Below are 27,943 nucleotides of genomic sequence, written 5' to 3' on the forward strand. Positions count from 1 at the left end.
AGGCTCTGAAGCACAAGTTTGCCAGCTGGCTCCTGCCACCTCGCTTACCCCATCTCCTGCCCTGCCCTGAATGGGCTGGAAGTTTAGTCAACAAAGCACTTTAATTCTTGAGCTTGATAAGACCACGGAGTACAGGGGACACTGTTAGATTTTCTTGGTTGTTAGTTTGATGCCAGGTACTAAGGAACTGCTTCTTCTGTTTGACATTTCGAGTTTTTTTGTATACTTCTGTTCTATTTATATAAACTAAGATGAACAACTAAGAAGAAACTACGTTCTAGGTAGGTAAGATATTTTAACGTATCATACACCAATGAATATTTAATGGGATCAAAATGTTATGATTTGGAAATAAAAATGTAGGAAAGCTCTTCATCTGATACCAGGCACAAGAGAGAAAGTACACAAACACTGTAATTATAGGTCTTCCTTGACTTACAATGGAGTTATATCCCAATAAATCCAAGTATGTAGAAAATATCATAATGTGAAAATGCATTTAATACACCTAACCTCCCAAGCATCATACTTGGCCTAGCCTACCTGACACATGCTCAGAACACCTACATTAGCCTACAGTTGGGCAAAATTATCTAACTCAGAGCCTATTTTACAACAGTGTTGATATCTCATGTAAATGATTCAATATGTTCTGAAAGTGAAAACAGAATGGCCGTGTCAGTACAGAATGGCTGTAAGTATGTATAGGCTGTTTACCCTCGTGACCGTGTGGCCGACAAAAGCTGTGGCTCACTGCTGCTGCCCAGCCTCAGGAGGTTCATGCCACTTATGGCTAGCCTAGAAAATGATCAGAATTCAAAATTCAAAGTACAGATTCTACTGAATTCATATTGCTTTCACACCATCACCAAGTTGAAAAATCAGTAAGTCAAACCATCATAAGTTGGAGACCATCAGTATTTGAAATACCTTATAACACATTTTTAGTAAAAAATGTGTACAGGATGCCAGGAGTGACATTCAAGCTAACTGATGACTGGTCTCGCATGATTATCAATCAGTTGGAATGGAGACCAGCAGGTAATTAGTATGGGTGAACCCCAGCTGGGTGCCTGCCCTGTGGGAGACTGCTTGGACTACTCACTCATCCTCAAGTCTTTAGCTAATTAATGATAGCTGACAGAAAAAAAAAACAAAAAAACCTACTACATTCAAATATCTAGAATTTCCTCTGCTAATGATTCAATTATGTAAAATTTTCATCAATGAATAAAAGCTCAAACTTTTTTGGTTATTTCACATATACAGTACATGTATTAATTACATTTGCCCAATTCACTTTATCAGTACCGAATAAGAAAATGTGAATCTATAATTCTTTTTAAAATGCCAATGATTTATTTAAAGGGACTAGTATTTCTGGAAATTAATGTACATAGATACAATCAGTTTGAGCTATAACATATAATGTATATTCTAGATAACGTAGTGTTATATATACTATTTTCTTTCCAACATCTATGCAAAGGTTCTGAAATAAAACAGGACAGAATTTAAACCCAAGGTCACAGAATCCTAGAATAACCTGATTTATTATCACAGCTGCCACCCACTGATGACTAAGAGAATGGGCTTAATAGCAGTATAGTGCACAGCTCCTTTGTTTCAAGAAGAGCTGCTTACGTCACACTCCAGAAAGCCCTGAGTACCAAGGGCGGTGGTCAGCAGAGCTCAGCCAGCACTGGTACCTGCCTCCTTACGCACTTCTGGCAAGGACCTGGCCACACCAGCAATACAGCAGCGACACACACCAACTCATTTCCCACATTCTTCCCCTCAGCAACTTCACTTTCAGTAATTCACCTAGGAAAATGCAACTTATCTTGAAGACAGTGATTGTCTATGTTGTTTGCTGCTGGGACGTAAATGGGGCTTCGAACAGCCTCTGCACACACCAGTCCTCCACACACACTTTGGAATAAAAAGATGTGCAGTAACCTGACAGATAGATAGCTTTCTTTGCCCTTGGTATATGCCATTTTCCTGCCAAAAACACCCTTCCCCGCCTACTTTGCTTTGGTAACTGACTCTTCCTGGAAGCATGCCTTTGGGGGAAGTTTCCCTGCTCTCCTGGCAGACCATACCCCTTTGTAGACTCTCAAAGCACCCGCACCTCTCCTCTGGGCGCTTCCCATGCTAGAAGGTGCTTTAATGAGTGTGTGCTTGTCGGATTTTATTTTGCATATTCACCAAGGCATTCACAGGAGAACACAGCTCAGTCCACAAAAGGTGTTCAATTTATCATGGAAAATGAGTAAATACAGGAACAATCATCATCACATTGCTCATACAAATAAGGAACTGAATGAGTAAATGAGAACACTGTCATAAGGTAAAATACTTCATTCAATAAAATATACGACACAAGACTACTTAATGATATGGATTTTCTGAAGATGGATGTCACTCAAGCACAATAATGTGAATGCACTTAACACCACTGAAGTATACACTTAAAAATGGTTAAGATAGTAAATTTTATGCCATGTATATTTCAACATATATATATATTTTAATTTAAAAGTTAACTATAGAATACTTAGCAAAAAAGGTATAAAGTACATACCAAACCATAGCATTTCACAGGAAAACACAATTAGGGACAGAGAAAAAAGAAAACTACAAGAGTACATATCAAAATATCAGCAGTGATATTTTAGGTAGATTAAACATTTTTATTTCTATTTTTTGCTGGTATTTTTCTAAATACAGTATCTCTCTCTACATTAAACATTTTCTTAAAATTAAATTGAATTATTATTTTTGAAGACTCAACTAAAATTCAACGAACATTCCTGTGATCGTAACATTACTCTCATATGAGATACACACTAATTAAGTATTCACTTCTGAAGTGAGAATTTTGGAATGGGCACCACCAGTAGCAGACAGCTCTCACCTCCCAGTGTTGCCTTTTTCATCGTCGTCTTCTTCATTATCAGAAGCTAGGAAAGGAACTGCAGCCAAATCTTCCTCCTCTGCACGGATCCGCCCCAGCAGGATCAGACCATGGATTTTACAATCAATCCCTGAACTCCTGCACTGCTTTATTGCAATTTCAATATACCTGTGATACTAGACACAGAAAACAGTGTGCTACAGACTCTTTAGAATCAAACACATTAGATACTTTACCTGGAGAGCAGAACATTTGAGACATGGGATATGTGCAAAGTCAGAGCTCCTTTACTTGGGTTCTGGAAACATCAAGTAAGTTAGGCAAAGTTAATGCAGACACATTGCCGTAGGGTTTACCTTCAAAGGAAGTCATTAATTCAGCAAGTGTGTCTATCCAAGGTACTCACACTGATTTTCTTACTAAAATGAAATAGTATGATACCCTTACTGAATGACTGCATTCAAAATAAACCTTTCTGTCTTAAAAGCTTCCTTGAACCAAGATAAACTAAGCAAGAGATTAAATGTCAGGTAGTTAACAGAGCCATCATTTTTAAAACAAAATATTAATAGTTGAATATATACAAAGTAGAGAAAATAGCACACTACATCACTGAAACATGGGCATTTAAAAAATATGTCAACATGACTACTATCACAGCCAGAACCATAATTCCTTATATCATTTAATAAGCCATCAGCGGTCAAATTTTCTGATCATCTTATCTTTGTATCACTCACTGACTTGCTCAAATCAGGTCTAAACAAAATGCAAGCTCCCTCTGTAATTCCTTTGCCACTCATCTGTCAAAGCTGGTTCTTTGTCCTGGAGATGCCCTGCATCCTGCATGGGCATTTACAGAATTCCTCTATTCCTGTATCTCATGAGAACAGCGGGACGCGGCAGGAAGCACACACACACCACCACCGACTTCTTACTGCCTCAACTGGCCCTGATCAAACCTCAGGATCCACCAATGACATTCAGCACAGGGTGAACAAAACAAGGGATACAGAAGACAAATTGGGAGATGAAAAACTCTACATGAAAAAAAAAAAAAGACCCAGCTTCTTTCTTTCACAAGAAAAAAAACATGAAAATTAAGACTTAAGTGAAGTACAACGTGAAAGCATTGTTTGACTTATGACTCACACAAACCAACTTCAAAAGGACATTTATGGGATAACTGAGAACATTCAAACACTGAGTACTGTATGCTATTAGAGCACAATAGGTGTGATAATGGCACTGTGCTTACATTGCTTAAGTCTTTGTTGCAGATGAATACTAAAGTATACATTATTGAAATAAGGTCATGTGTAGGACTTGCTTTTAAACACTCCAGAAGTAAAAAGCAAAAACAAACAAACAAAAAAAAACAGTGGGGACCCATAAGTGGAGAGACACTGGCAAAATCACTCAAAACTGTTGAAGCGGGATGATAGGTTCAAGGGGGATTCAGTAAATTTTATATTTGGTTATATTAGAAAATTCCCATAATGAGCCATTTTTGTAGAAAAAGGCAATGCTAGAGAGTTCAGTAGCTTCACAGAAATGGTAATATTCTAGTTCTTAAGTTGGTTAGAGGGATGGAGAGTGGGTCCTAAGTTTTCCAATACAAACAATGCCTCATGTATCTCATACTTTATACACACTATTCAGTACTTAACAAATACTACATAATAAACTATTTTAAATTGAATATTTACTGGATTAGTTAACAGATCTTTTATGAATAATAATCTCCATTAATTACTGATTAATTCTGTAGTTACTGATTTGCTTGAAATACAAAAATATTCAACAGTGTAACTGAGACATTAGACAAGCTGTGTTCTTACCTAGCAATGAGTTGACAAAAAAATGCACTGAAATTCTGTATTTTTTTCTGAAAAACTCTGTATTATCTTTCATTTTAATAATTTGTTAGTTTATTCATTTATTAACATGACTAGTATTAATTATAAACTCATCAGTATATCACAAAGCAGTGGGATGACATTCGATAATGAACAGTGTCCCATAATTCTATTCATACTGAGGATTGGAAGAAAATAAAACAAAAACCTTCTGGTGTGCACAACAACAGGTCATCAACCCCTGGACCTGGAGAAAGAAGTTGGTACATTCCCACAGACTCTAAATACAAGTTATGAACCTCTCACCCTTGAACAAATGAACCTATCATAGGCCATGTATCAGCTTCTTTTAAATAACATACTAGACCACCTTAAATCTGTCTTTTGTGAGCAGACCTAATAATAGTAATAATGATGGATGATGAACCACATTTAATTATTTAAAAATAAAGCCACTTATAATTAATTTCAGATGAATAAAAAGTTAATTACTTGATATTTTATCCACTGTCATTATATCAACTGAGTACTCATGAGATGACAGTAGAGGTAGCATAAAAAAATGTCTTAATTTGTATTATTTTAAATATATTTAGTTTATTAAGAGAATATTAACATCGGTGCAGAAAGATTTACCGGGAGACTGGAAAGACAGTCCCACTGCCTCGTAATACAGTGGTACGGTTTAAAGGAGCCTCACTGATTGTCCCAGAGAGAATTTTCAAGCAAACTTGGATCCATTCTGGAAATTATCTTATTACCAATCAAACCAGTAATTCAGCACTTCATGACAAGCTCAGCACTCGATGCCAACAGATGTGAAAACAAAGGCATTTCAGTGTCCCAGCTGTGGCCAGAAAAACAACCCCACACTAACAGATGTTTAATTAAAACAACACTGGGCTGGATGCAAAGAACAGCTTGACAGGGCTGGTGACAATTCTGCTAGCATTTACCCTTGCTTCTTAGTGAAGACAGAATGAAATTTATTCTGTTTCCTTTTCAAGCTGACCTGGTAAGAAGCAAATTCAAGCTATATACATGTCAAATTTTAAGATAAATACAATTACTTGATTTTGATTAAGGGGAAAAAACGGGCTCATGTTAGTATAGACGTGGTCAAAAATGTCACCCCCATTTGTCATTTGCAAATCATTGCAAAACTACCACACCTACTCACCTCTGTGCAATCATTCAGAAGGGACACCGTGGTATCAGTGGGGTTAATATTGATTGTCTTTAGTTCAATTAGATTATTTAGGGAATTTCCACCTATGGAAAAAAGGGGTAAAGGAATCAGACAAAGGCATTTTTTATCTTAAGATAGAAGATACTTTTGAGTAAACTAATTCAATTACCTGACACCACAACCAGGGAAGGCATATAGCTACTGTCAGCAGGATCTACTATCATCTTTAGTCTATGAACAAGAACATCTGGGAAAATTTCCAAATGAATCCAATGCTTGAAAAGAAAAGGCATTCCTCAGTTAGTAAAATTCATCTGTATTTTAGCTACTACAACAGTATCACTAAGGCTTGAATCCACATTAAGATTTTTAAAATATATAATGTGGTATGAGAAAGAAAGAACTCAACTTTAAGCTGGAAGAAACAAGAGTATTCTATTCCATTACTTGTCACCAGAATAAAGTCTCATTCTAAGCCCCAGAAATGATGTGTTTATGAACTCCTAATCTAGAGTGATCACTTTATACCCATCAAGGAGCGGGTTATAGAAAACACTAGAGTCAAGATGGACAAAAAGCCCTTCTTCCCAAATCTGACCTGTATGTCCAGAAGATGAATATCCACACATAGGTGCAATTATGATAGTATTCCAAAGATCAACACACATTTGTTAAGATATATTAGAAAAATTTCTAACCAGAAGCAGAATCTGAACTTGTACATTTTATGTAAGGTGGTTAAAAAAAATAAATAACTACACCCTCTAACATTGGCAAGCAGATAAATCCGTTACCTATATTGTTTAAAATCTCTGACTCTAAAAACTGGATGCTATATTACTCTGTAACTTTAAAATAATTCTGAATGAAAATATAAAATAACTCCGGACAGGTGCCAGGCCAGTATAACTTAGCAGGTTTTTCAAAGTTCACTTTTAAGTTTTAAAAGATAAAGCCATCTGAATAAAAGTGTTTCTAGAAGTGTCCCATGGCATATTACCTTTCCTTGGGAACCGGATGACTGCCAACAGGGCTCACTGCCATCAATAAGACGAGAAGCCTGGTTCACAGAGGATGACACGTTTAGGCTCTTCACCATCCGGGCCCAGCTGTCCAGCATCATTCCTGGCTGACTGCTGGGGCAACGCTTCAGCTGTTTTCCAGAACGGCCACAAAATATCGCAGACTGTCCTGTATAATGGTGATCAAACAATGTTAATACTTGTTGGGTAGAACCTTTCAACCAAAAAATAAAGAATATTACATAGTGATGAGTTTCTTCATTCAAGAAAATAGTAAGTTCTTAAATAAAAAAGAGCTAATACCTAAAATGGTTTCAAAAAATCTAGTCATCTTACACCAATTTATGAGATGAAGTTCATATATTGCTATGATTTATTACACTTGACCCTCTCAAGTAACAATAGAGTGAAGACTTTCCAGACAGAAGGACACATATAAGCTGAGGGTAAGTTCAGTAGCAGTGCTTATTGAAAACACTCTTATTCATGGTGCTTTTATAAATGCAAAGCAAAAACAGATTTGTGAACAATTTCTACTTCCATTAAGTGGCAAATCTGGAAGTTCATCTAGCTCTTCCATGAGGACAACTAGAAGAGGCAGACAAAACATTTGAAGATGAATAAATCTTGAAAATATCAGTTAACAAGCTGGTAAAGAATTACAGGACAAGAATCTGAGGAAGGCTGAGATGAAAGGAGACAAGCAGGCGAGCATCACGACGGTTCACAGGCTACTTTTCCCTGACGCTGCCGGTTTCTAAGGAGAGCCTCAGAGCACACACAGCACTCCTGATGGCCTAATGCAGGCAGGGACCAGGAAAAGGGAGTCTAGAGCCCACCAGGAGACAAAGGGACAGGATGGCCACAGACAAATCCACACTTTGGGTTGGGATCTCAACAAGAAGAACCGTGAGAGGAATGGTGAATTATGCAGGGCTTTTGTTTTTACAGATGCAGCTCAGCATGAAATCTCATCAGTGAGTCCTGATAGAAGTGAGCCCTGAGAGTTACTTACCCCAATTACCTGGAAGACCAACCCTCTCTCCCCAATCTCCGGAATAAGAGTATCTTAGGCCTCAAATTGATTCAAGAAATTAATTTGTTCAATACAATATCCAGTACAGAATGGCATATGAAGAGACAAGAAAACATGACTAAAATCTACTAGAAATGAGAGCCGACAGAAATAAATCCACAGAGGCTCCAGATAGTAGTTATGAGACACAGATTTTAAAAATAACTGTACTTCTTATGTTTGAAAAGACACTGACTATTTCAGCAGAGAATCAGAAACTACTAAAAATCAGACAAGAACTATTCAATACTGTAATTAAAGTTAAGAACTCAATGAATAGCTTTATCACCAGACTAGATTCAGATGAAAAGTACATCAGTAGAAAATACTAAGAATGAAGAACTGAGGAGTAAAAGTTTAGAAAACAAATGAGAAGGTAAAAGATTTACAAGATAGAGACATAGTCTGACAGAGGTGATAGGAGTCCCAAAAAAGGAAGTAAGAGAAAATAGGACAGAGACAATTACTTGAAGAAATATGGAATGACTGAAAAATTTCCAAAACTGGCAAAGATATTGCCACAGATCTTAAAAACCCTGCTTTGGAACTAAGGAGTGTAGATTTTAAACAGTCTCACCAAACACACACACAAAAAGGTAATTATGTAAGGTGATGAATGTATTAACTAACCAATTAACCTTACTGTAGTTATCACTTCACAATATATGTGTGTACCGAGGCATCACACTGAACACCTTAATAAACTGGCATGAAGTTATATGTCAATTATAGCTCACTAAAGCTGGAAAATAAATTAAATAAGTAAATAAAGGACCCTACCAACCACAAGGAAGATAAACATAAAGAAATGCACGTCTATGTACATGTAAAATTTGTATAAGATAAAAATAAATGAATATCTTAAAAGCAAACTAAGGGGAAATACAAAGACTGCAGTACAGTTCCAGCTGACTTGAGCAGAAATAAACTGAATTACAACAGAAGAGTATTTTAAAGTGCTTAAAGAAAATTCTCAGCAAAAATATTTTTCAAAACTGAAAAGAGAAATAAAGACATTTTCAGGCAAACAAAAACAAAATTCATAACCACAGACAGGCATAAAAGAAAATATCAAGGGTAAGAAAAAAATCTCTGGGTAGGAGAAAAATGACAGATGTAAAATGAAAGAGTCACAAGGAATAGAGAAAAATTACACTGCTAAATATGTGAAAAACCTGAGCAAATACTGACTATATACAATAACATGTCTTATATGATTATTATTAAATTTAAATTACATTAAATTATTAAAATGTGTATGTGTAAAATTACATTACATTAAAAACATGGTATTTGAAATCATAATGAGGGTAAATGAAATTAAGGAGAGTTAAGGTCCTTCCTTGCATTGCTTAGGAGAAGGGTAAAAATACTAAATAATACTAAAATTTGGTAAGTCAAAGATGAATGTTACACCATATTGAGTAACTACTAAACCAAAAACGTGTGACACATATAACTACTCATATAGTATATAAAAACACACTAAAGCCACAGCAATCAGACAACACAAAGAGATAAAAGGCATCCAAACTGGTAAGGAAGAAGTTAAATTGTCACATTTGTAGATGACATATTATATATAGAAAACCCAGAAGATTCTCCCAAAACACTACTAGTACTAATAAGCGAATTCAGCAAAGTTCCAGGATACAATATTGACACAAAGAAATCCATCACATTCCTATACCTTAACAATGAACTAGCAGAAAGAGAAATCAGGAAAACAACTCCATTTACAATTGCATCAAAAACAATACTTAGGAATAAACCTAAACAAGGAGGGAAAGACCTTTACTCTGAAAACTATGAGACACTCATGACAGAACTTATATAAGACATCAATAAATGGAAATCTATCCCATGCTCATGGATAGGAAGAATTAAGATTGTCAAAATGGCATCCTGCCCAAAGCAATTTACAGATCAATGCAATTCCTATCAAAATACCAACAGCATTCTTCAATGAACTAGAATAAATGTTCTAAAATTCATTTGGAACCACAACACCCCGAATAGCCAAAGCACTCCTGAGAAAGAAGAACAAAGCTGAGTGAATTATGTTCTTTGATTTCAAGCTCTAGTACAAAGCCACAGTAATCAGAACAATTTGGTACTGGCACAAGAACAGACCCATAGATCAAAGGAACAGAATAGAGAGCCCAGATTTGAACCGTAGCATACATAGTCAATTAATATACGATAAAGAAGCCATGAATATACAGTAAGGAAAAGATAGCTGGTGTTGGCAAAAACTGGACAGACACACATTAAGAGAATGAAACTAGATTATTGTCTAACTCATAGACAAAAGTAAACCGGAAATGGATCAAAGACCTGAATGTTGATGAAACCATTAAACCCTTCAAAAAAAAAAACATATGCAAAAATCTCAATTTTTTCTTGGACACATCTTGGGCAAAGGAAACAAAATGAATAATGAAAAAGTGGGACTACATCAAACTAAAAAGCTTCCGTACAGCAAAGGACACCATGAGCAGAACAAAAAGATGGCCCATAGTATGGGAGAATATATTCATAAATGATTCATCGGATAAGGGGTTAACATCCAAAATATATAAAGAACACATACACCTTACCACCCAAAAAACAAATACTTGATTAAGAAATGGGCAGAAGACATGAACAGACACTTCCCCAAAGAAGAAATAAATACAAATGGCCAACAGGCACATGGAAAGATGCTCCACATCACTAATCATCAGGGAAATGCAAATTAAAATCACAATGAGATATCACCTCACACTGGTTAAAACGGCCACTGTCCAAAAGGTAAGAAACAACAAATGCTGGCAAGGATGTGGAGAAACAGTAACCCTCCTACACTGTTTGTGGGAATGTAAATTGGTGAAACCACTCTGGGAAGCAGTATAGAGGTTCCTTAAAAAGCTGAAAATAGACATATCATTTGACCGAATAATTCCACTCTTGGGAATTTACCTGAAGACAACAGAATCCCTGATTTGAAAAGATATATACACCCCTATGTTTATCGCAGCACTATTTACAATAGCCAAGATATGGAAGCAACCTAAGTGTCCATCAGTAGATGAATGGATAAAGAAGATGTGGTACATATAAACAATGGAATATTATTCAGCCATAAGAAGAAAACAAATCCTACCATTTGCAACAACACGGATGGAGCTAGAGGATATTATGTTCAGTGAAATAAGCTAGGCAGAGAAGAAAAGTACCAAATGATTTCCCTCATTTGTGGAGTATAACAACAAAACAAAACTGAAAGAACAAAACCGCAGCAGACTCCAAGAAGGGGCTAGTGGTTTTCAAAGGGGAAGTGTTGGGACAGATAAAGGTGGAGAGGCGAATAAAAGTGCACAATAATTCACAATCACAATAGAAGCTGATTATGGGGCCTGTTCAAACACTGTGATGTACATTTGAAACCAACAGAAGACTGTATATTAACTACACTGTAATAAAAAAATAAAAGATAAAAAAAGAAGAGACATCAAACTATTCAAATTCAATTAGACAATATCCATCATCTCATAGATAAGTTTTCACAAATGCTTAGGGTGCCTAACTGGTTTTCTTGGTTTCACTGGAGATGGCTGGTAATTGTAGGTCTGCTTTGGTTATGTAGCTGTATTCCTATTATGTTAATGTGTGTGTGCAATTTAATTAGTAGTTTAAAACCTATAAATGCTTAAGTTAATATGTCAAAGAAATAATCAATCTTCCCATGTTTTCTTCCATCTGCTACTTCTATAGCTTTTCTTCTTCCTTCCTAATTACAACCCTTAAATAGAATTCGTGCCTCATATCGAATTTACCGAGTATCATAATTCCTCCAAGTGGTAAAGATACCACAAGACAAATGCTGGGCATAAAACCCACAGGGCATAAATCTGCAAAGAAGTAAAAAGCTAACCTTTTCAAACAATATTGCTTCTCTCTCACTTACCAACTTTACATTTCCCTGTATGGCCCCGGAAGATGACTGGTTAGCCAGAGACGGGTAAGATTCCTCAAAGGAGGAACAACCTAAGACAGGCACAGTCGCAGGGGGGCCATCAGGTGAGAAATTGGGGATCAACAGAGGTGAGGCTTAGAACCTCACCCCCCCTGTTTTGAGAGAAATCTTCTGCATCCGTGGATGTTTTGTTGCCCTTGTCTAGCTTGGATTAATACTTAGCCTATAGGCACACACCTGATCATCTACATTTGCTTTCTTACAGCACTAAACTATGTTTTCTACCTTTATCTTGCATCTACCTACCACTTCAGCATTTTATTAAAAATAATAATAATAATAATAATAAGGGGAAAATGTGAAATTCACATATAAATCAAGTATAAAAATCAAACAAATATTCATATTTGACCTGATTGTTTATAGTTCATAATGCGTGATCAAAACCTAAAGTTTCTGTGATGACTGCCCTTGTACTGTTCACCATGTAAGAACTTATTCACTATGTAAGAATTTGTTCATCATGTAACAACTTGTTCGTTATGCTTAAGAAGATTGGAGACTGTTGAGAATTAGGCTTGGGGTGGATTAAAGATTGTGCATTGAGTCCCCTGTACAGAATTTTATTATTGTTAACTGTTAACAACCATTTGATCAATAAATATGAGAGATGCCCTCTCAAAAAAGAGACATATCAATAATTGCTATATGTGGAATTTATTTGGATTCTGATTTAAATCAATAGTAAAAAAAAAGAACAATAATTGTGAGATGACATGATATTTCGATTTTTTTTTTAAAGAATCCTTATCTTTTAAAAAATACATTAAAAAATGTGTGTAAAACATTATGGTGTTTGGGATTAATTCTAAAATGATCTAGTTTGGAGTGTAGTGTGGTGGATAGGAGTATAAATGAAACAAGATTAATTAATTGTTGAAGCCAGGTACTCTATTTATGTACATTATAAAATTTCCATATTAAAAAGTCAGAAGTTTTGGGGAAAAAAGCAAAAAAAAATGTGTAACTTCTACACCAGTAAGTGGAGGGGAGAGGAGGCTGTGAAATAATGAAAACATTAGTCAGAAAATGTAATGAAGAAAGAAGGACAGAAAACAGGAGGAACAAGTAACAAACACAAAAAAGTTGACCAATCTGAATAAAAACATATTGGTAATTACTGTATATGTAACTAACAAAGTGAACCAAATAAAAAACAAAAATTATCACACTGATATTCGAAAAAATCTATCCACAACTTAGAAGCTACATGTCTAAAATACAAGAATACAGAAAGATTGAGATAGAGAAAGATACACAAAGCAAATACTCACTTCAATACAGAAACTGCAGGAGAAATTCTTTTAGGTACACATAAAACATTTATAAAATCCCATCAGATGCTGAGTCATCTCAACACACAGAAGTTTAAAAAAATATCAAAGATCAATGAGGGCACATACTCTGAATGCAATGCAAAAACCAGGAAAAAAATGCATAGAAAATGCAGGCATGTTTGAAAATTTAAACAACAATGAACACAAGAAAATAACGCCCATGGAATTCTACTAATTGATGGAATTGTAAATCTTTAAATGAATAACAGAATATTACTACTTATCAGTATTGCAGGATACTGTTGCAGCCTTGCTTAAAGATGTATTTAAAATTGTAAGTTATATTAGAAAAGATCAAAGTGAGAAATTAATGAGCTAAGTATTCGCCTCAAGAAAACAGGAAAAAAAAAAATCAACCTAAACCCAAACTCCAAAGGAAAAAGAAAAAAATAATAAAGGTATGTGAGACAGCAAACTAAAGCCAAAAGTTACTTCTCGGAGAAGACTAATTACATTGATAAAACCATGGCAGGTTGATCAAGAAAAAAGAAGAGTGCTCAAAGTTAGCTTTGAAAAGCAGATAGCTCTACAGATTTCCCACATAAAGATAAGAAAAATTAGGACTAGAAAGGAACTTCATCAACATAATAAAGGCTATTTATGCTATTTATGACAAAAGCCCACAGCTAACCTTATACTCAATGGTGAAAGAATGAAAGCACACTCTGTTCAGGAGTAAGACAAGGATGCCCACCTCTGGCACTTCTATTCAACTCAGTACTAGAACATCTAGATGATGCAGTAAGGCAGAAAAAAGAAATATAGGGCATCCAAACAGGAAAGGAAGAAGTAAAACTATTCTGCTTCACATTCTGCTTCATGAAATCCTAAAGAAAGCACACACAAAAACAGTCAGAACTAATAAATTCAGCAAGTACTGGATACAAATTCAATACACAAAATGTGCTGAAAATGTGTGTAGTGTATATTTCTATACATAAACAACAAGTATCCTAAAAAGGAAGTTAAGAAAGCAATTCTGTTTAATGTACATGAAAAATACTTAGGAATAAATTTAATCAAGAAAGCACAAGACTTATACACAGGAAATCACAAACAACTGCTGAAAGAAATTTAAGATTCGGGTAAATAGAAAGACACCTCTGGTTCATGGAGTTGGAAGACTTAATATTATTAAAATCACAATTCTGCCCAAAGCGATATACAGAATCAATGCAATTCTTATCAAAATAGTTTTTCACAAAAGCAGAAATATCTATCCCAAAACTGAAACTGAATTTCAAAGGATACCAAATAACCAAAACATCTTAAGAAAGATAAACTATGGAGGATACACACGTTCCAATTACAAACTTACTACAAAGCTATCATAATCACAGTGTAGAGTGTGGTACCAGCATAGTATAGGCAAACAGACCAACAGACCAGAACTGGGAGCCCAGAAATAAATTCTCCCATCTGTGATCAACTGATCTGCAAAAAAGGTACCAAGACCATTCAGTGGCGAAAGGATAGTCTTCTCAACAGTATTAGGAAAACTGGATACACACACATGTAAAAGAATGAAATTGGACCCTTGCATTATACCATGTAAAAAAATCGAGGACGGGGGTGCGGAGCCAGGATGGCGGCGTCAGTAGAGCAGTGGAAATCTCCTCCCAAAAACACATAGAGCTATGAAAATATAACAAAGAAAAATCTTCCTAAAATAGAGACCACAGGACACAGGACAACATCCAGACCACATCCACACCTGCAAGAACCCAGCGCCTTGCGAAGGGGGTAAGATACAAGCCCCGGCCCGGCGGGACCCGAGCGCCCCTCCCCCCGGCTCCCGGCGGGTGGAAAGAAACCGGAGCGGTTCTTTTTTTGGCGAGTGCTTTTTGGAAGCCTTAAAGAAATGGGCCCCCATTGCTAGGGAGGCAGGGTGGCGGGACCGGTGAGCAGGTGCCTGGGACCGGTGCCTGAGGACAAAGAATATCCCGCATTTCTCCCTGCGGGACCGGCGGGGGGGGTGCCTGAGACCGGCGCCTGAGGACGGAGGAAATCACGCGTTTTTCCCCTTTTTTTTTTCTCTTTTTGGCGAGCGCTTTTTGGAAGCCTTAAAGGGACAGGGACCCCGGTGCTAGGGAGGCAGGGCGGCGGGACTGGTGAGCGGGTGCCTGGGACCGGCACCTGAGGACAAAGAATATCCCGCGTTTTTCCCTGTGGGACCGGTGGGCGTGTGCCTGAGACCGGCACCTGAGGACGGAGGAAATCGCGCGTTTTTCACCTTTTTTTCTCTCTTTTTGGCGAGTGCTTTTTTGAAGCCTTAAAGGGACAGGGAACCCGGTGCTAGGGAGGCAGGGCGGTGGGACTGGTGAGCGGGTGCCTGGGACCAGCGCCTGAGGACAAAGAATATTGAGCATTCTTTCCCTGCGGGACCAGTGGGTGGGTGCTTTTTGGAAGCCTTGAAAGGACAGGGACCCTGGTGCTAGGGACACAGGGGAGCAAGACCAGTGAGCGGGTGCCTGTAACCGGCACCTGAGGACAAAAAAAAAAATGGCGTGTTTTTTCCTTTTTTTTTCTATCTGTTCCTTCTCTCATTGTTGCTGTTATTGTTCTGGTTTGGAGAGTGCTTTTTGGAAGTCTTAAAGGGGCAGGACAGGTCACTTAGACCACAGGCAGGGAATCTGGGGATCTCTGGGCACTCTAACCCCCTGGGCACCAGGGAGCACAGAGGACCCTTACGGAGATAAATAGCCTCCCGGCCGCTCCCCCTCCAACGGGGCTCCACCATTTTGGAGGAACAGCCCCAGCCAGGCCAAGCCCACAGCAACAGCAGAGATAAACCCCACAGCAACTGGGCAGGAAGCAGAAGCTCTGTCTGAGCACAGCTGCCCAGCACAAGCCACTAGAGGTTGCTATTCTCCCAAGAGAAGGCCACAAACCAACAAGAAGGGAAGCTCTTCCAGCAGTCACTTGTACCAGGTCTGCAAACTATCTCTATCACCATGAAAAGGCAAAACTACAGGCAGACAAAGATCACAGAGACAACACCTGAGAGGGAGACAGACCTAACTAGTCCTCCTGAAAAAGAATTCAAAATAAAAATTATGAACATGCTGACAGAGATGCAGAGAAAAATGCAAGAGCAATGGGATGAGATGCAAAGAAAAATGCAAGAGCAGTGGGATGAGATGCAGAGAAAAATGCAAGAGCAGTGGGATGAAGTCCGGAAGGAGATCACAGATGTCAGGAAGGAGATCACAGAAGTGAAACAATCCCTGGAAGGATTTATAAGCAGAATGGATAAGATGCAAGAGGCCATTGAAGGAATAGAAGCCAGAGAACAGGAACGTATAGAAGCTGACACATAGAGAGATAAAAGGATCTCCAGGAATGAAACAACACTAAGAGAAATATGTGACCAAGCCAAAAGGAATAATATTCGTATTATAGGGATACCAGAAGAAGAAGAAAGAGGAAAAGGGATAGAAAGTCTCTTTGAAGAAATAATTGCTGAAAACTTCCCCAAACTGGGGGAGGAAATAATTGAACAGACCATGGAATTACACAGAACTCCCAACAGAAAGGATCCAAGGAGGACAACACCAAGACACATAGTAATTAAAATGGCAAGGATCAAGGACAAGGAAAGAGTTTTAAGGCAGCTAGACAGAAAAAGGTCACCTATAAAGGAAAACCAATCAGGCTAACATCAGACTTCTCAACAGAAACCCTACAGGCCAGAAGAGAATGGCATGATATACTTAATGCAATGAAACAGAAGGGCCTTGAACCAAGGATACTGTATCCAGCACGACTATCATTTAAATATGATGGCGGGATTAAACAATTCCCAGACAAGCAAAAGCTGAGGGAATTTGCTTCCCACAAACCACCTCTACAGGGCATCCTACAGGGACTGCTCTAGATGGGAGCACCCCTAAAAAGAGCACAGAACAAAACACACAACATATGAAGAATGGAGGAGGAATAAGAAGGGAGAGAAGAAAAGAATCTCCAGACAGTGTATATAACAGCTCAATAAGCGAACTAAGTTAGGCAGTAAGATACTAAAGAAGCTAACCTTGAACCTTTGGTAACCACGAATCTAAAGCCTGCAATGGCAATAAGTACATATCTCTCAATAGTCACCCTAAATGTAAATGGACATAATGCACCAATCAAAAGACAGAGTAATAGAATGGATAAAAAAGCAAGACCCATCTATATGCTGCTTACAAGAAACTCACCTTAAACCCAAAGATAAGCATAGACTAAAAGTCAAGGGATGGAAAAACATATTTCAGGCAAACAACAGTGAGAAGAAAGCAGGGGTTGCAGTACTAATATCAGACAAAATAGACTTCAAAACAAAGAAAGTAACAAGAGATAAAGAAGGATACTACATAATGATAAAGGGCTCAGTCCAACAAGAGGATATAACCATTCTAAATATATATGCACCCAATACAGGAGCACCAGCATATGTGAAGGAAATACTAACAGAACTAAAGAGGGAAACAGACTGCAATGCATTCATTGTAGGAGACTTCAATACACCACTCACTCCAAAGGATAGATCCACTGGGCAGAAAATAAGTAAAGACACACAGGCACTGAACAACACACTAGAACAGATGTACCTAATAGACATCTATAGAACTCTACATCCAAAAGCAACAGGATATACATTCTTCTCAAGTGCACATGGTGCACATGGAACATTCTCCAGAATAGACCACATACTAGCTCACAAAAAGAGCCTCAGAAAATTCCAAAATACTGAAATTCTACCAACCAATTTTTCAGACCACAATGGTATGAAAGTAGAAATAAATTCTACAAAGAAAACAAAAAGGCTCACAAACACATGGAGGCTTAACAACATGCTACTAAATAATCAATGGATCAATGAACAAATCAAAATAGAGATCAAGGAATATATAGAAACAAATGACAACAACAACACTAAGCCCCAACTTCTGTGGGATGCAGCAAAAGCAGTCTTAAGAGGAAAGTATATAGCAATCCAGGCACACTTGAAGAAGGAAGAACAATCCCAAATGAATAGTCTAACATCACAATTATTAAAACTGGAAAAAGAAGAACAAATGAGGCCTAAAGTCAGCAGAAGGAGGGACATAATAAAGATCAGAGAAGAAATAAACTAAATTGAGAAGAATAAAACAATAGCAAAAATCAACGAAACCAAGAGCTGGTTCTTCGAGAAAATAAACAAAATAGATAAGCCTCTAGCCCAACTTACTAAGAGAAAAAGAGAGTCAACACACATCAACATAATCAGAAATGAGAATGGAAAAATCACGACAGACTCCACAGAAATACAAAGAATTATTAAAGACTACTATGAAACCTATATGCCAACAAGCTGGAAAACCTAGAAGAAATGGACAACTTCCTAGAAAAATACAACCTCCCAAGACTGACCAAGGAAGAAACACAAAAAGTTAAACAAACTAATTACGAGCAAAGAAATTGAAACAGTAATCAAAAAACTACCCAAGAACAAAACCCCGGGGCCGGACGGATTTACCTCGGAATTTTATCAGACACACAGAGAAGACATAATACCCATTCTCCTTAAAGTGTTCCACAAAATAGAAGAAGAGGGAATACTCCCAAACTCATTCTATGAGGCCAACATCACCCTAATACCAAAACCAGGCAAAGACCCCACCAAAAAAGAAAATTACAGACCAATATCCCTGATGAATGTAGATGCAAAAATACTCAATGAAATATTAGCAAACAGAATTCAACAGTATATCAAAAGGATCATACACCATGACCAAGTGGGGTTCATCCCAGGGATGCAATGATGGTACAACATTGGAAAATCCATCAACATCATCCACCACATCAACAAAAAGACAGACAAAAACCACATGATCATCTCCGTAGATGCTGAAAAAGCATGTGACAAAATTCAACATCCATTCATGATAAAAACTCTCAGCAAAATGGGAATAGAGGGCAAGTACCTCAACATAATAAAGGCCATATATGATAAACCCACAGCCAGCATTATACTGAACAGCGAGAAGCTGAAAGCATTTTCTCTGAGATCGGGAACCAGACAGGGATGCCCACTCTCCCCACTGTTATTTAACATAGTACTGGAGGTCCTAGCCACGGCAGTCAGACAAAACAAAAAAATACAAGGAATCCAGATTGGTAAAGAAGAAGTTAAACTGTCACTATTTGCAGATGATATGATACTGTACATAAAAAACCCTAAAGACTCCACTCCAAAACTACTAGAACTGATATCGGAATACAGCAAAGTTGCAGGATACAAAATTAACACACAGAAATCTGTAGCTTTCCTATACACTAACAACGAATCAATAGAAAGGGAAATCAGGAAAACAATTCCATTCACTATTGCATCAAAAAGAATAAAATACCTAGGAATAAACCTAACCAAAGAAGTAAAAGACTTATACTCTGAAAACTACAAGTCACTCTTAAGAGAAATTAAAGGGGACACTAATAAATGGAAACTCATCCCATGCTCATGGTTAGGAAGAATTAATATCGTCAAAATGGCCATCCTGCCCAAAGCAATATACAGATTTGATGCAATCCCTCTCAAATTACCAGCAACATTCTTCAATGAATTGGAACAAATGATTCAAAATTCATATGGAAACACCAAAGACCCTGAATAGCCAAAGCAATCCTGAAAAAGAAGAATAAAGTAGGGGGATCTCACTTCCCAACTTCAAGCTCTACTACAAAGCCATAGTAATCAAGGCAATTTGGTACTGGCACAAGAACAGAGCCACAGACCAGTGGAACAGATTAGAGACTTCAGACATTAACCCAAACATATATGGTGAATTAATATTTGATAAAGGAGCCATGGACATACAATGGCAGAATGACAGTCTCTTCAACAGATGGTGCTGGCAAAACTGGACAGCTACATGTAGGAGAATGAAACTGGACCATTGTCTAACCCCATATACAAAGGTAAACTCAAAATGGATCAAAGACCTGAATGTAAGTCATGAAACCATTAAACTCTTGGAAAAAAACAGGCAAAAACCTCTTAGACATAAACATGAGTGACCCCTTCTTGAACATATCTCCCCGGGCAAGGAAAACAACAGCAAAAATGAGCAAGTGGGACTACATTAAGCTGAAAAGCTTCTGTACAGCGAAAGACACCATCAATAGAACAAAAAGGAACCCTACAGTATGGGAGAATATATTTGAAAATGACACATCTGATAAAGGCTTGACGTCCAGAATATATAAAGAGCTCACACGCCTCAACAAACAAAAAACAAATAACCCAATTAAAAAATGGGCAGAGGAACTGAACAGTTCTCCAAAAAAGAAATACAGATGGTCAAGAGACACATGAAAAGATGCTCCACATCGCTAATTATCAGAGAAATGCAAATTAAAACTACTATGAGGTATCACCTTACACCAGTAAGGATAGCTGCCATCCAAAAGACAAACAACAACAAATGTTGGCGAGGCTGTGGAGAAAGGGGAACCCTCCTACACTGCTGGTGGGAATGTAAATGAGTTCAACCATTCTGGAAAGCAGTATGGAGGTTCATCAAAATGCTCAAAACCGACCTACCATTTGACCCAGGAATTCCACTCCTAGGAATTTACCCTAAGAACGCAGCAATCAAGTTTGAGAAAGACAGATGCACCCCTATGTTTATCACAGCACTATTTACAATAGCCAAGAATTGGAAGCAACCTAAATGTCCATCGGTAGATGAGTGGATAAATAAGATGTGGTACATATACACAATGGAATACTACTCAGCCATAAGAAGTGGAAAAATCCAACCATTTGAAGCAACATGGATGGAGCTGGAGAGTATTATGCTCAGTGAAATAAGCCAAGCGGAGAAAGAGAAATACCAAATGATGTCACTCATCTGAGGAGTATAGGAACAAAGGAAAAACTGAAGGAACAAAACAGCAGCGGAATTACAGAACCCAAAAATGGACTAACAGGTACCAAAGGGAAAGGAACTGGGGAGGATGGGTGGGCAGGGAGGGATGGGGGGGGGAGAAGAAGGGGGGTATTAAGTTTAGCATGCATGGGGGGGAGGGAGAAAGGGGAGGGTGGGCTGCACAAAACAGAGAGGACAAGTAGTGCCTCTACAACATTTTGCTAAGCTGATGGACAGTAACCGTAATGTGGTTGTTAGGGGGGACCTGATATAGGGGAGAGCATAGTAAACACAGTATTCTTCATGTAAGTGTAGATTAAAAATTTAAAAAAAAAAAAAAAAAAAGAAAGAAAGAAAGAAAAGGGGGATTACTCCTTGATAGGATAAAACTATTGGTAAATCAAAGATCAACGCATGCTTTAAATATCCTTAATGTTGATCACTTAAAGGGTGTCAGATGATCAGCTATGGAGGTACTCTTTTCTGATAATATTCCTTTCTCTTAATTAAAAAAAAAAAAAAAAAAGCAGTTACTGTGTGCTGACCTCCAATGAGTTCTGCACAGTGGTATAGAGGGCATGTCAAAGTGTGGGCAAAGGGTCTGTTTGTTTCTATGCAGAAGATCAAGGCCTAGCTTGGATACCCAGAAAATGAACTAAGATACGATATGAGGAGGAGCTTCCGGCATCAGCACTCTCTGGAGGACTCGTGCCGGGGGATGATCATCAAAAAGCCTCCACAGGGATCCGGACGATGCTGCGGTTGTGGCTGCATCCAGCCCACCGTCTCCTGGACTTGCCATAGGAATGAGGAGGGAGATATCTAGGCTGGCATGTGCATACAGTGAGACAACGAATTTGACCGGATCTGTACTGTTGGAACTCAACCAGGAGTTGGGAGGGGTGCAAGTTGTAGCACTCCAAAATCTCATGACTATAGACTATCTATGGTTAAAAGAACATATGGGATGTGAACAGATCCCAGAAATGGGCTGCTTTAATTTGTCTGATGGTTCAAGTACAGTTGGACAATATCCATCATATCATAGATAAATTTTCACAAATGCCTAGGGTGCCTAAATGGTTTTCTTGGCTTCACTGGAGATGGATGGTAATTATAGATTTGCTGTGTTTATGTCACCGTATTCCTATTATGTTAATATGTGTGTGCAAATTAGTTAGTAGCTTAAAACCTATACATACTTAAGGTACTATACAAGAAGATATGTCAAAGAAATAATCAATCCTCCCATGTTTCCTTCATATGCTACATCTATAGCTTTTCTTCCTCCTTCCTAATTACAACCCTTAAATAGAATTCGTGCCTCATATCAAATTTACCGAGTATCATAATTCCTCCAGGTGGTAAAGATACCTCGAGACAAGTGCTGGGCATAGAAGCCACAGGGCATAAATCTGCAAAGAAGTAAAAAGCTAACCTTTGCAAACAATATGGCTTCTCTCTCACTTACCAACTTTACATTTCCCTGTATGGCCCCGGAAGATGACTGGTTAGCCAGAGATGGGTAAGATTCCTCAAGGGAGGAACAACCTAAGACAGGCACAGTCGCAGGGGGGCCATCAGGTGAGAATTTGGGGATCAACAGAGGTGAGGCTCAGAACCTCACCCCCCTTGCTTTGAGAGAAATCTTCTGCATCCGTGGATGTCTTGCTGCCCTTGTCTAGCCTGGATTAATACTTAGTCCATAGGCACACACCTGATCATCTGATCATCTACATTTGCCCTCTTATAGCACTAAACTATGTTTTCTACCTTTATCTTGCATCTACCTACCACTTTAGCATTTTATTAATAATAAAAATAATAATAATAATAGGAGAAATGTGGGATCAACATATAAATCAAGTACAAAAATCAAACGAATATTCATATTTGACCTGATTGTTTATAGGTCATAATGCATGATCAAAACCGAAAGTTTCTGTGATGAATGCCCTTGTACTGTTCACCATGTAAGAATTTATTCACTATGTAAGAATTCGTTCACCATGTAAGAACTTGTTCGTTATGCTTCAGAAGATTGGAGACTGACGAGAATTTGACTTGAGATGGATTAATGATTGTACTTTGAGCATTGACCCCTCTATACTGGATTTTATTGTTGTTAACAACCATTTGATCAATAAATATGGGAGATGCCCTCTCAAAAAAAAAAAAAAATCGAGGACATAAATTTAAGACCTAATTACAAATCACTTAGAAACAAACACAGGACTAATCCTCAAAACTATGGAATTAGCAAAGATCTCTTAAACTGATACCAAAAGCAGACATGACACCAAATGCATAGACAACCGAAGGAGTAACAGATAAACCGGGCTTCATTAAAATCTCAAACTTTTGTGCATCACTGAATCCTTCAAGAGTGTGTGAAAAGAGGCTCCACAGAACAAGATAAAATATTTGCAAGTCATCTCATGGATAGGAAGAATTAATATTGTCAAAATGGCCATCCTGCCTAAAGCAATCTACATTCAATGCAATTCCTATCAAAATACCAACAGCATTCTTCAACGAACTAGAGAAAATCATTCTAAAATTCATATGGAACCACAAAAGACCCTGAATAGCCAAAACAATCCTGAAAAGGAAGAATAAAGCTGGGGGCATTATGCTCCCTAACTTTAAGCCCTACTACAAAGCCACAGTAATCAAGACAATTTGGTACTGGCACAAGAACAGACCCATAGACTAATGGAACAGACTAGAGAGCCCTGATATAAAACCAACCATATATGGTCAATATTTATATGATAAAGGAGCCATGGACATACAATGAGGAAATGACAGTCCTCTTCAACAGCTGGTGTTGGCAAAATTGGACAGCTACATGTAAGAGAATGAAACTGGATCACTGCCTAACCCCATACACAAAAGTAAATTCAAAATGGATCAAAGACCTGAATGTAAGTCATGAAACCGTAAAACTCTTAGAAAAAAACATAGGCAAAAAGCTCTTGGACATAAACATGAGTGACTTCTTCATGAATATATCTCCCCGGGCAAGGAAAACAAAAACAAAAATGAATAAGTGGGACTATATCAAGCTGAAAAGCTTCTGTACAGCAAAGGACACCATCAATAGAACAAAAATGTATCTTACAGTATGGGAGAATATATTCATAAATGACAGATCCAATAAAGGCTTGACATCCAAAATATATAAAGAGCTCATGCACCTCAGCAAACAAAAAGCAAATTATCCATTTAAAAAATGGGCATAGGAGCTGAACAGACAGTTCTCCAAAGAAGAAATTCAGATGGCCAAAAGACATGAAAAGATGCTCCACATTGCTAGTTATCAGAGAAATGCAAATTAAAACCACAATGAGATATCACCTCACACCAGTAAGGACCACCACCATCCAAAAGACAAACAACAACAAATGTTGGCGAGGTTGTGGAGAAAGGGGAACCCTCCTACACTACTAGTGGGAATGTAAATTAGATTAACCATTGTGGAAAGCAATATGTAGATTCCTCAAAATACTCAAAATAGACTTACCATTTGACCCAGGAATTCCACTTCTAGGAATTTATCCTAAGGATGCAGCACTCCAGTTTGAAAAAGATAGATGCACCTCTATGTTTATCGCAGCACTATTTACAATAGCCAAGAAATGGAACCAACCTAAGTGTCCATCAGTAGATGAATGGATAAAGAAGATGTGGTACATATACACAGTGGAATATTATTCAGCCATAAGAAAACAAATCCTACCATTTGCAACAACATGGATGGAGCTAGAGGGTATTATGCTCAGTGAAATAAGCCAAGCAGAGAAAGACAAATACCAAATGATTTCACTCATCTGTGGAGTATAAGAACAAAAGAAAAACTGAAGGAACAAAACAGCAGCAGAATCATAGAACCCAAGAATGGACTAACAGTTACCAAAGGGAAAGAGACTGGGGATAATGGGTGGGTAGGGAGGGATAAGGGCTTGGAAGAAGAAAGGGGGTATTATGATTAGCATGTATAATGTGGGGAGTGGGGCAAAGGGGGGGCTTTCCAACACAGAGAAGACAAGTAGTGATTCTACAACATCTTACTATGCTGATGGACAGTAACTGTAATGGGGTTTGTCGGGGGGACTTGGGGTATGGGAGAGCCTAGGAAACATAATGTTCTTCATGTAACTGTAGATTAATGATAACAAAATATAATACAATAAAATAATTAAAAAAAAAAAACTCTTAGAAGACAACATAGGCAAAAAATCTCCTGAATATAAGCATGAGCAACTTTTTCCTGAACAGATCTCCTCGAGAGGGAAACAAAAGCAAAAATGAACTAATGGGACTACATCAAACTAAAAAGTTTCTGTACAGCAAAGAACACCATCAACAGAACAAAAAGGCATCCTACAGTATGGGAGAATATATTTGTAAATGACATATCCGACAAAGGGTTAACATCCAAAATATATAAAGAACTTACACACCTCAACACCCAAAAAGCAAATAACTCGATTAACAAATGGGCAGAGGATATGAAGAGATAGTTCTCCAAAGAAGAAATTCAGATGGCTAACAGACTCATGAAAGATGCTCCACATCACTAATCATCAGGGAAATGCAAATTAAAACCACAATGAGATATAACCTCACACCAGTAAGGATCGCCAGCATCAAAAAGACTAAGAACAACAAATGCTGGCAAGGATGCGGAGAAAGGAGTACCCTCCTACACTGCTGGTGGGAATGTAAGCTAGTTCAACCATTGTGGAAAGCAATATGGAGGTTCCTCAAAAAATTAAAAATAGAAATAGCATTTGACCCGGGAATTCCACTTCTTGGAGTTCACCCAAAGAATACAACTTCTCAGATTCAAAAAGACATATGCACCCCTATGTTTATGGCAGCACTTTTTACAATAGCTAAGATATGGAAGCAACCTAAGTGTCCATCAGTAGATGAATGGATAAAGAAGATGTGGTACATATACACAATGGAATACTATTCAGCCATAAGAAAGAAACAAATCCTACCATTTGCAAAAACATGGATGGAGCTGAAGGATTTTATGCTCAGTGAAATAAGCCAGGCAGAGAAAGACAAATGCCACATGATTTCCCTCATTTGTGGAGTATAACAATGAAGCAGAACTGAAGGAACAAAACAGCAGACTCAGAGACTCCAAGAAGGAACTAGTGGTTACCAAAGGGTAGGGGTGTGGGAGGGTGGGCAGGGAGGGAGGGAGAAGAGGATTGAGGGGTATTATGTTTAGTACACATGGTGTGCGGGATCACGGGGAGAACAGTGTAGCACAGAGAAGGCAAATAGTGAATCTGTGGCATCTTACTGCACTGATAACATTGGGGTATGGGTGGGGACTTGATAATATGGGTAAATGTAGTAACCACATTGTTTTTTCATGTGAAACCTTCATAAGAGTGTATATCAATAATACATATATATATTTTTGCAAAAAATATATATTTAAAATGATTAATCTTCATATCCTCTACCCATAAATATATATATATATATTTGCAAGTCATGTATGTGATGAGGGTTTAATGTCCAGAATACATAAAAAACTCCTATAACTGAACATCAAATGTTTAAAAATGGGCAAATAACTTAAAAACACATCCCTAAAAAGATACACAAATGGCCAAAAAGCACATGAAAAGAAGCTCAATGTCACCTGTAATTAGGGAAACTCAACTGAAAATCACAAGGGGATACTACTTCTCACCCATCAGGATGGCTGTACAAATAAAAAAAAAGAGGAGGAAAGAAATTGCAGCTGTTGGTGAGGAGGACACTGGAAACTGGAATCCTCGAACCCTGCTCCTGGGAACATGAAATGATGAAGCCACTGAGGAAAACATCTGAGTGGTTTCTCCAAAAATTAAACAAAGAAACACTGTATGATCCTGCAATTTCACCCCTAGTTTTGAAAACAGGAACTCACAGACAGATCTGTACAACAATGTTCACAGCAACTTTATTCACAACTGCTGAAAGGTAGAAACAACCCCAATGTCCACTAATGGATGCATGGATAAACAAATGTAGTCTCCTTTTGTGGATCTCAGCCATAAAAAGTAATGAAGTTCTGATACATGCTACAACATGGATTGACTCTGGAAACATAATGTTAAGTGAAATAAGCCAGAAACAAAACCCCAAAATTTGTGTGGTTCCACTTACTACATGAAGTACCCAGAGTCATCAAATTCACAGAGACAGAAAGCAGATGAGAGGATGCCAGAGGCTGGGAGAGGACAGAAGCGGGAATTACTGTTTACTGGGTACAGAGTTTCTGTTGCGAGTGTTAAAATTAAGTTTTAGAAAGAGACAGTAGTGACAGTTGTACGACAGTCCCTGAATTGTACACTTTTAAAATGATTAAAATGCCAAGTTTTTGTATAAATTCTGCCACTAAAAAAGACATACAAATAAAAAGACTCATTCTTCATCTATCCAATTCCATGCCCCATGCGATGAAACTCTCACGAGTCTGAGATACTTTTAATGTTCTTTAATGGAAATACAAGCACACAAGCCATGCTAGTCTAGGTCCTGGAGCCCCTCACTGCTTGAGAGGGGAGAGAGCAAGCCATCAGGTGGGCAGAACCCCCTTTCTTGTTTT

The 27,943-nt window shown here is 37.8% G+C and overlaps 1 protein-coding gene across 4 annotated transcripts in view; it reads right to left on the bottom strand.

The window, feature by feature from the left end:
• The window catches only part of HERC2 (HECT and RLD domain containing E3 ubiquitin protein ligase 2), a 264,575-nt gene that overhangs the window by 84,495 nt on the left and 152,137 nt on the right, over positions 1 to 27,943 (bottom strand). For all 4 annotated transcript variants that reach the window (XM_073227076.1, XM_073227077.1, XM_073227078.1 and 1 more), the window contains 4 exons: positions 6,969 to 7,159; positions 6,138 to 6,243; positions 5,960 to 6,051; positions 2,921 to 3,096 (listed from right to left, as the gene is read on the bottom strand). In XM_073227076.1, the coding sequence (XP_073083177.1) occupies positions 2,921 to 3,096; positions 5,960 to 6,051; positions 6,138 to 6,243; positions 6,969 to 7,159 (565 nt within the window). The remainder of the gene's footprint in view (positions 1 to 2,920; positions 3,097 to 5,959; positions 6,052 to 6,137; positions 6,244 to 6,968; positions 7,160 to 27,943) is intronic.

This window comes from Manis javanica, chromosome 18 (assembly GCF_040802235.1).
Source record: "Manis javanica isolate MJ-LG chromosome 18, MJ_LKY, whole genome shotgun sequence".
NCBI lineage: Eukaryota > Metazoa > Chordata > Mammalia > Pholidota > Manidae > Manis > Manis javanica.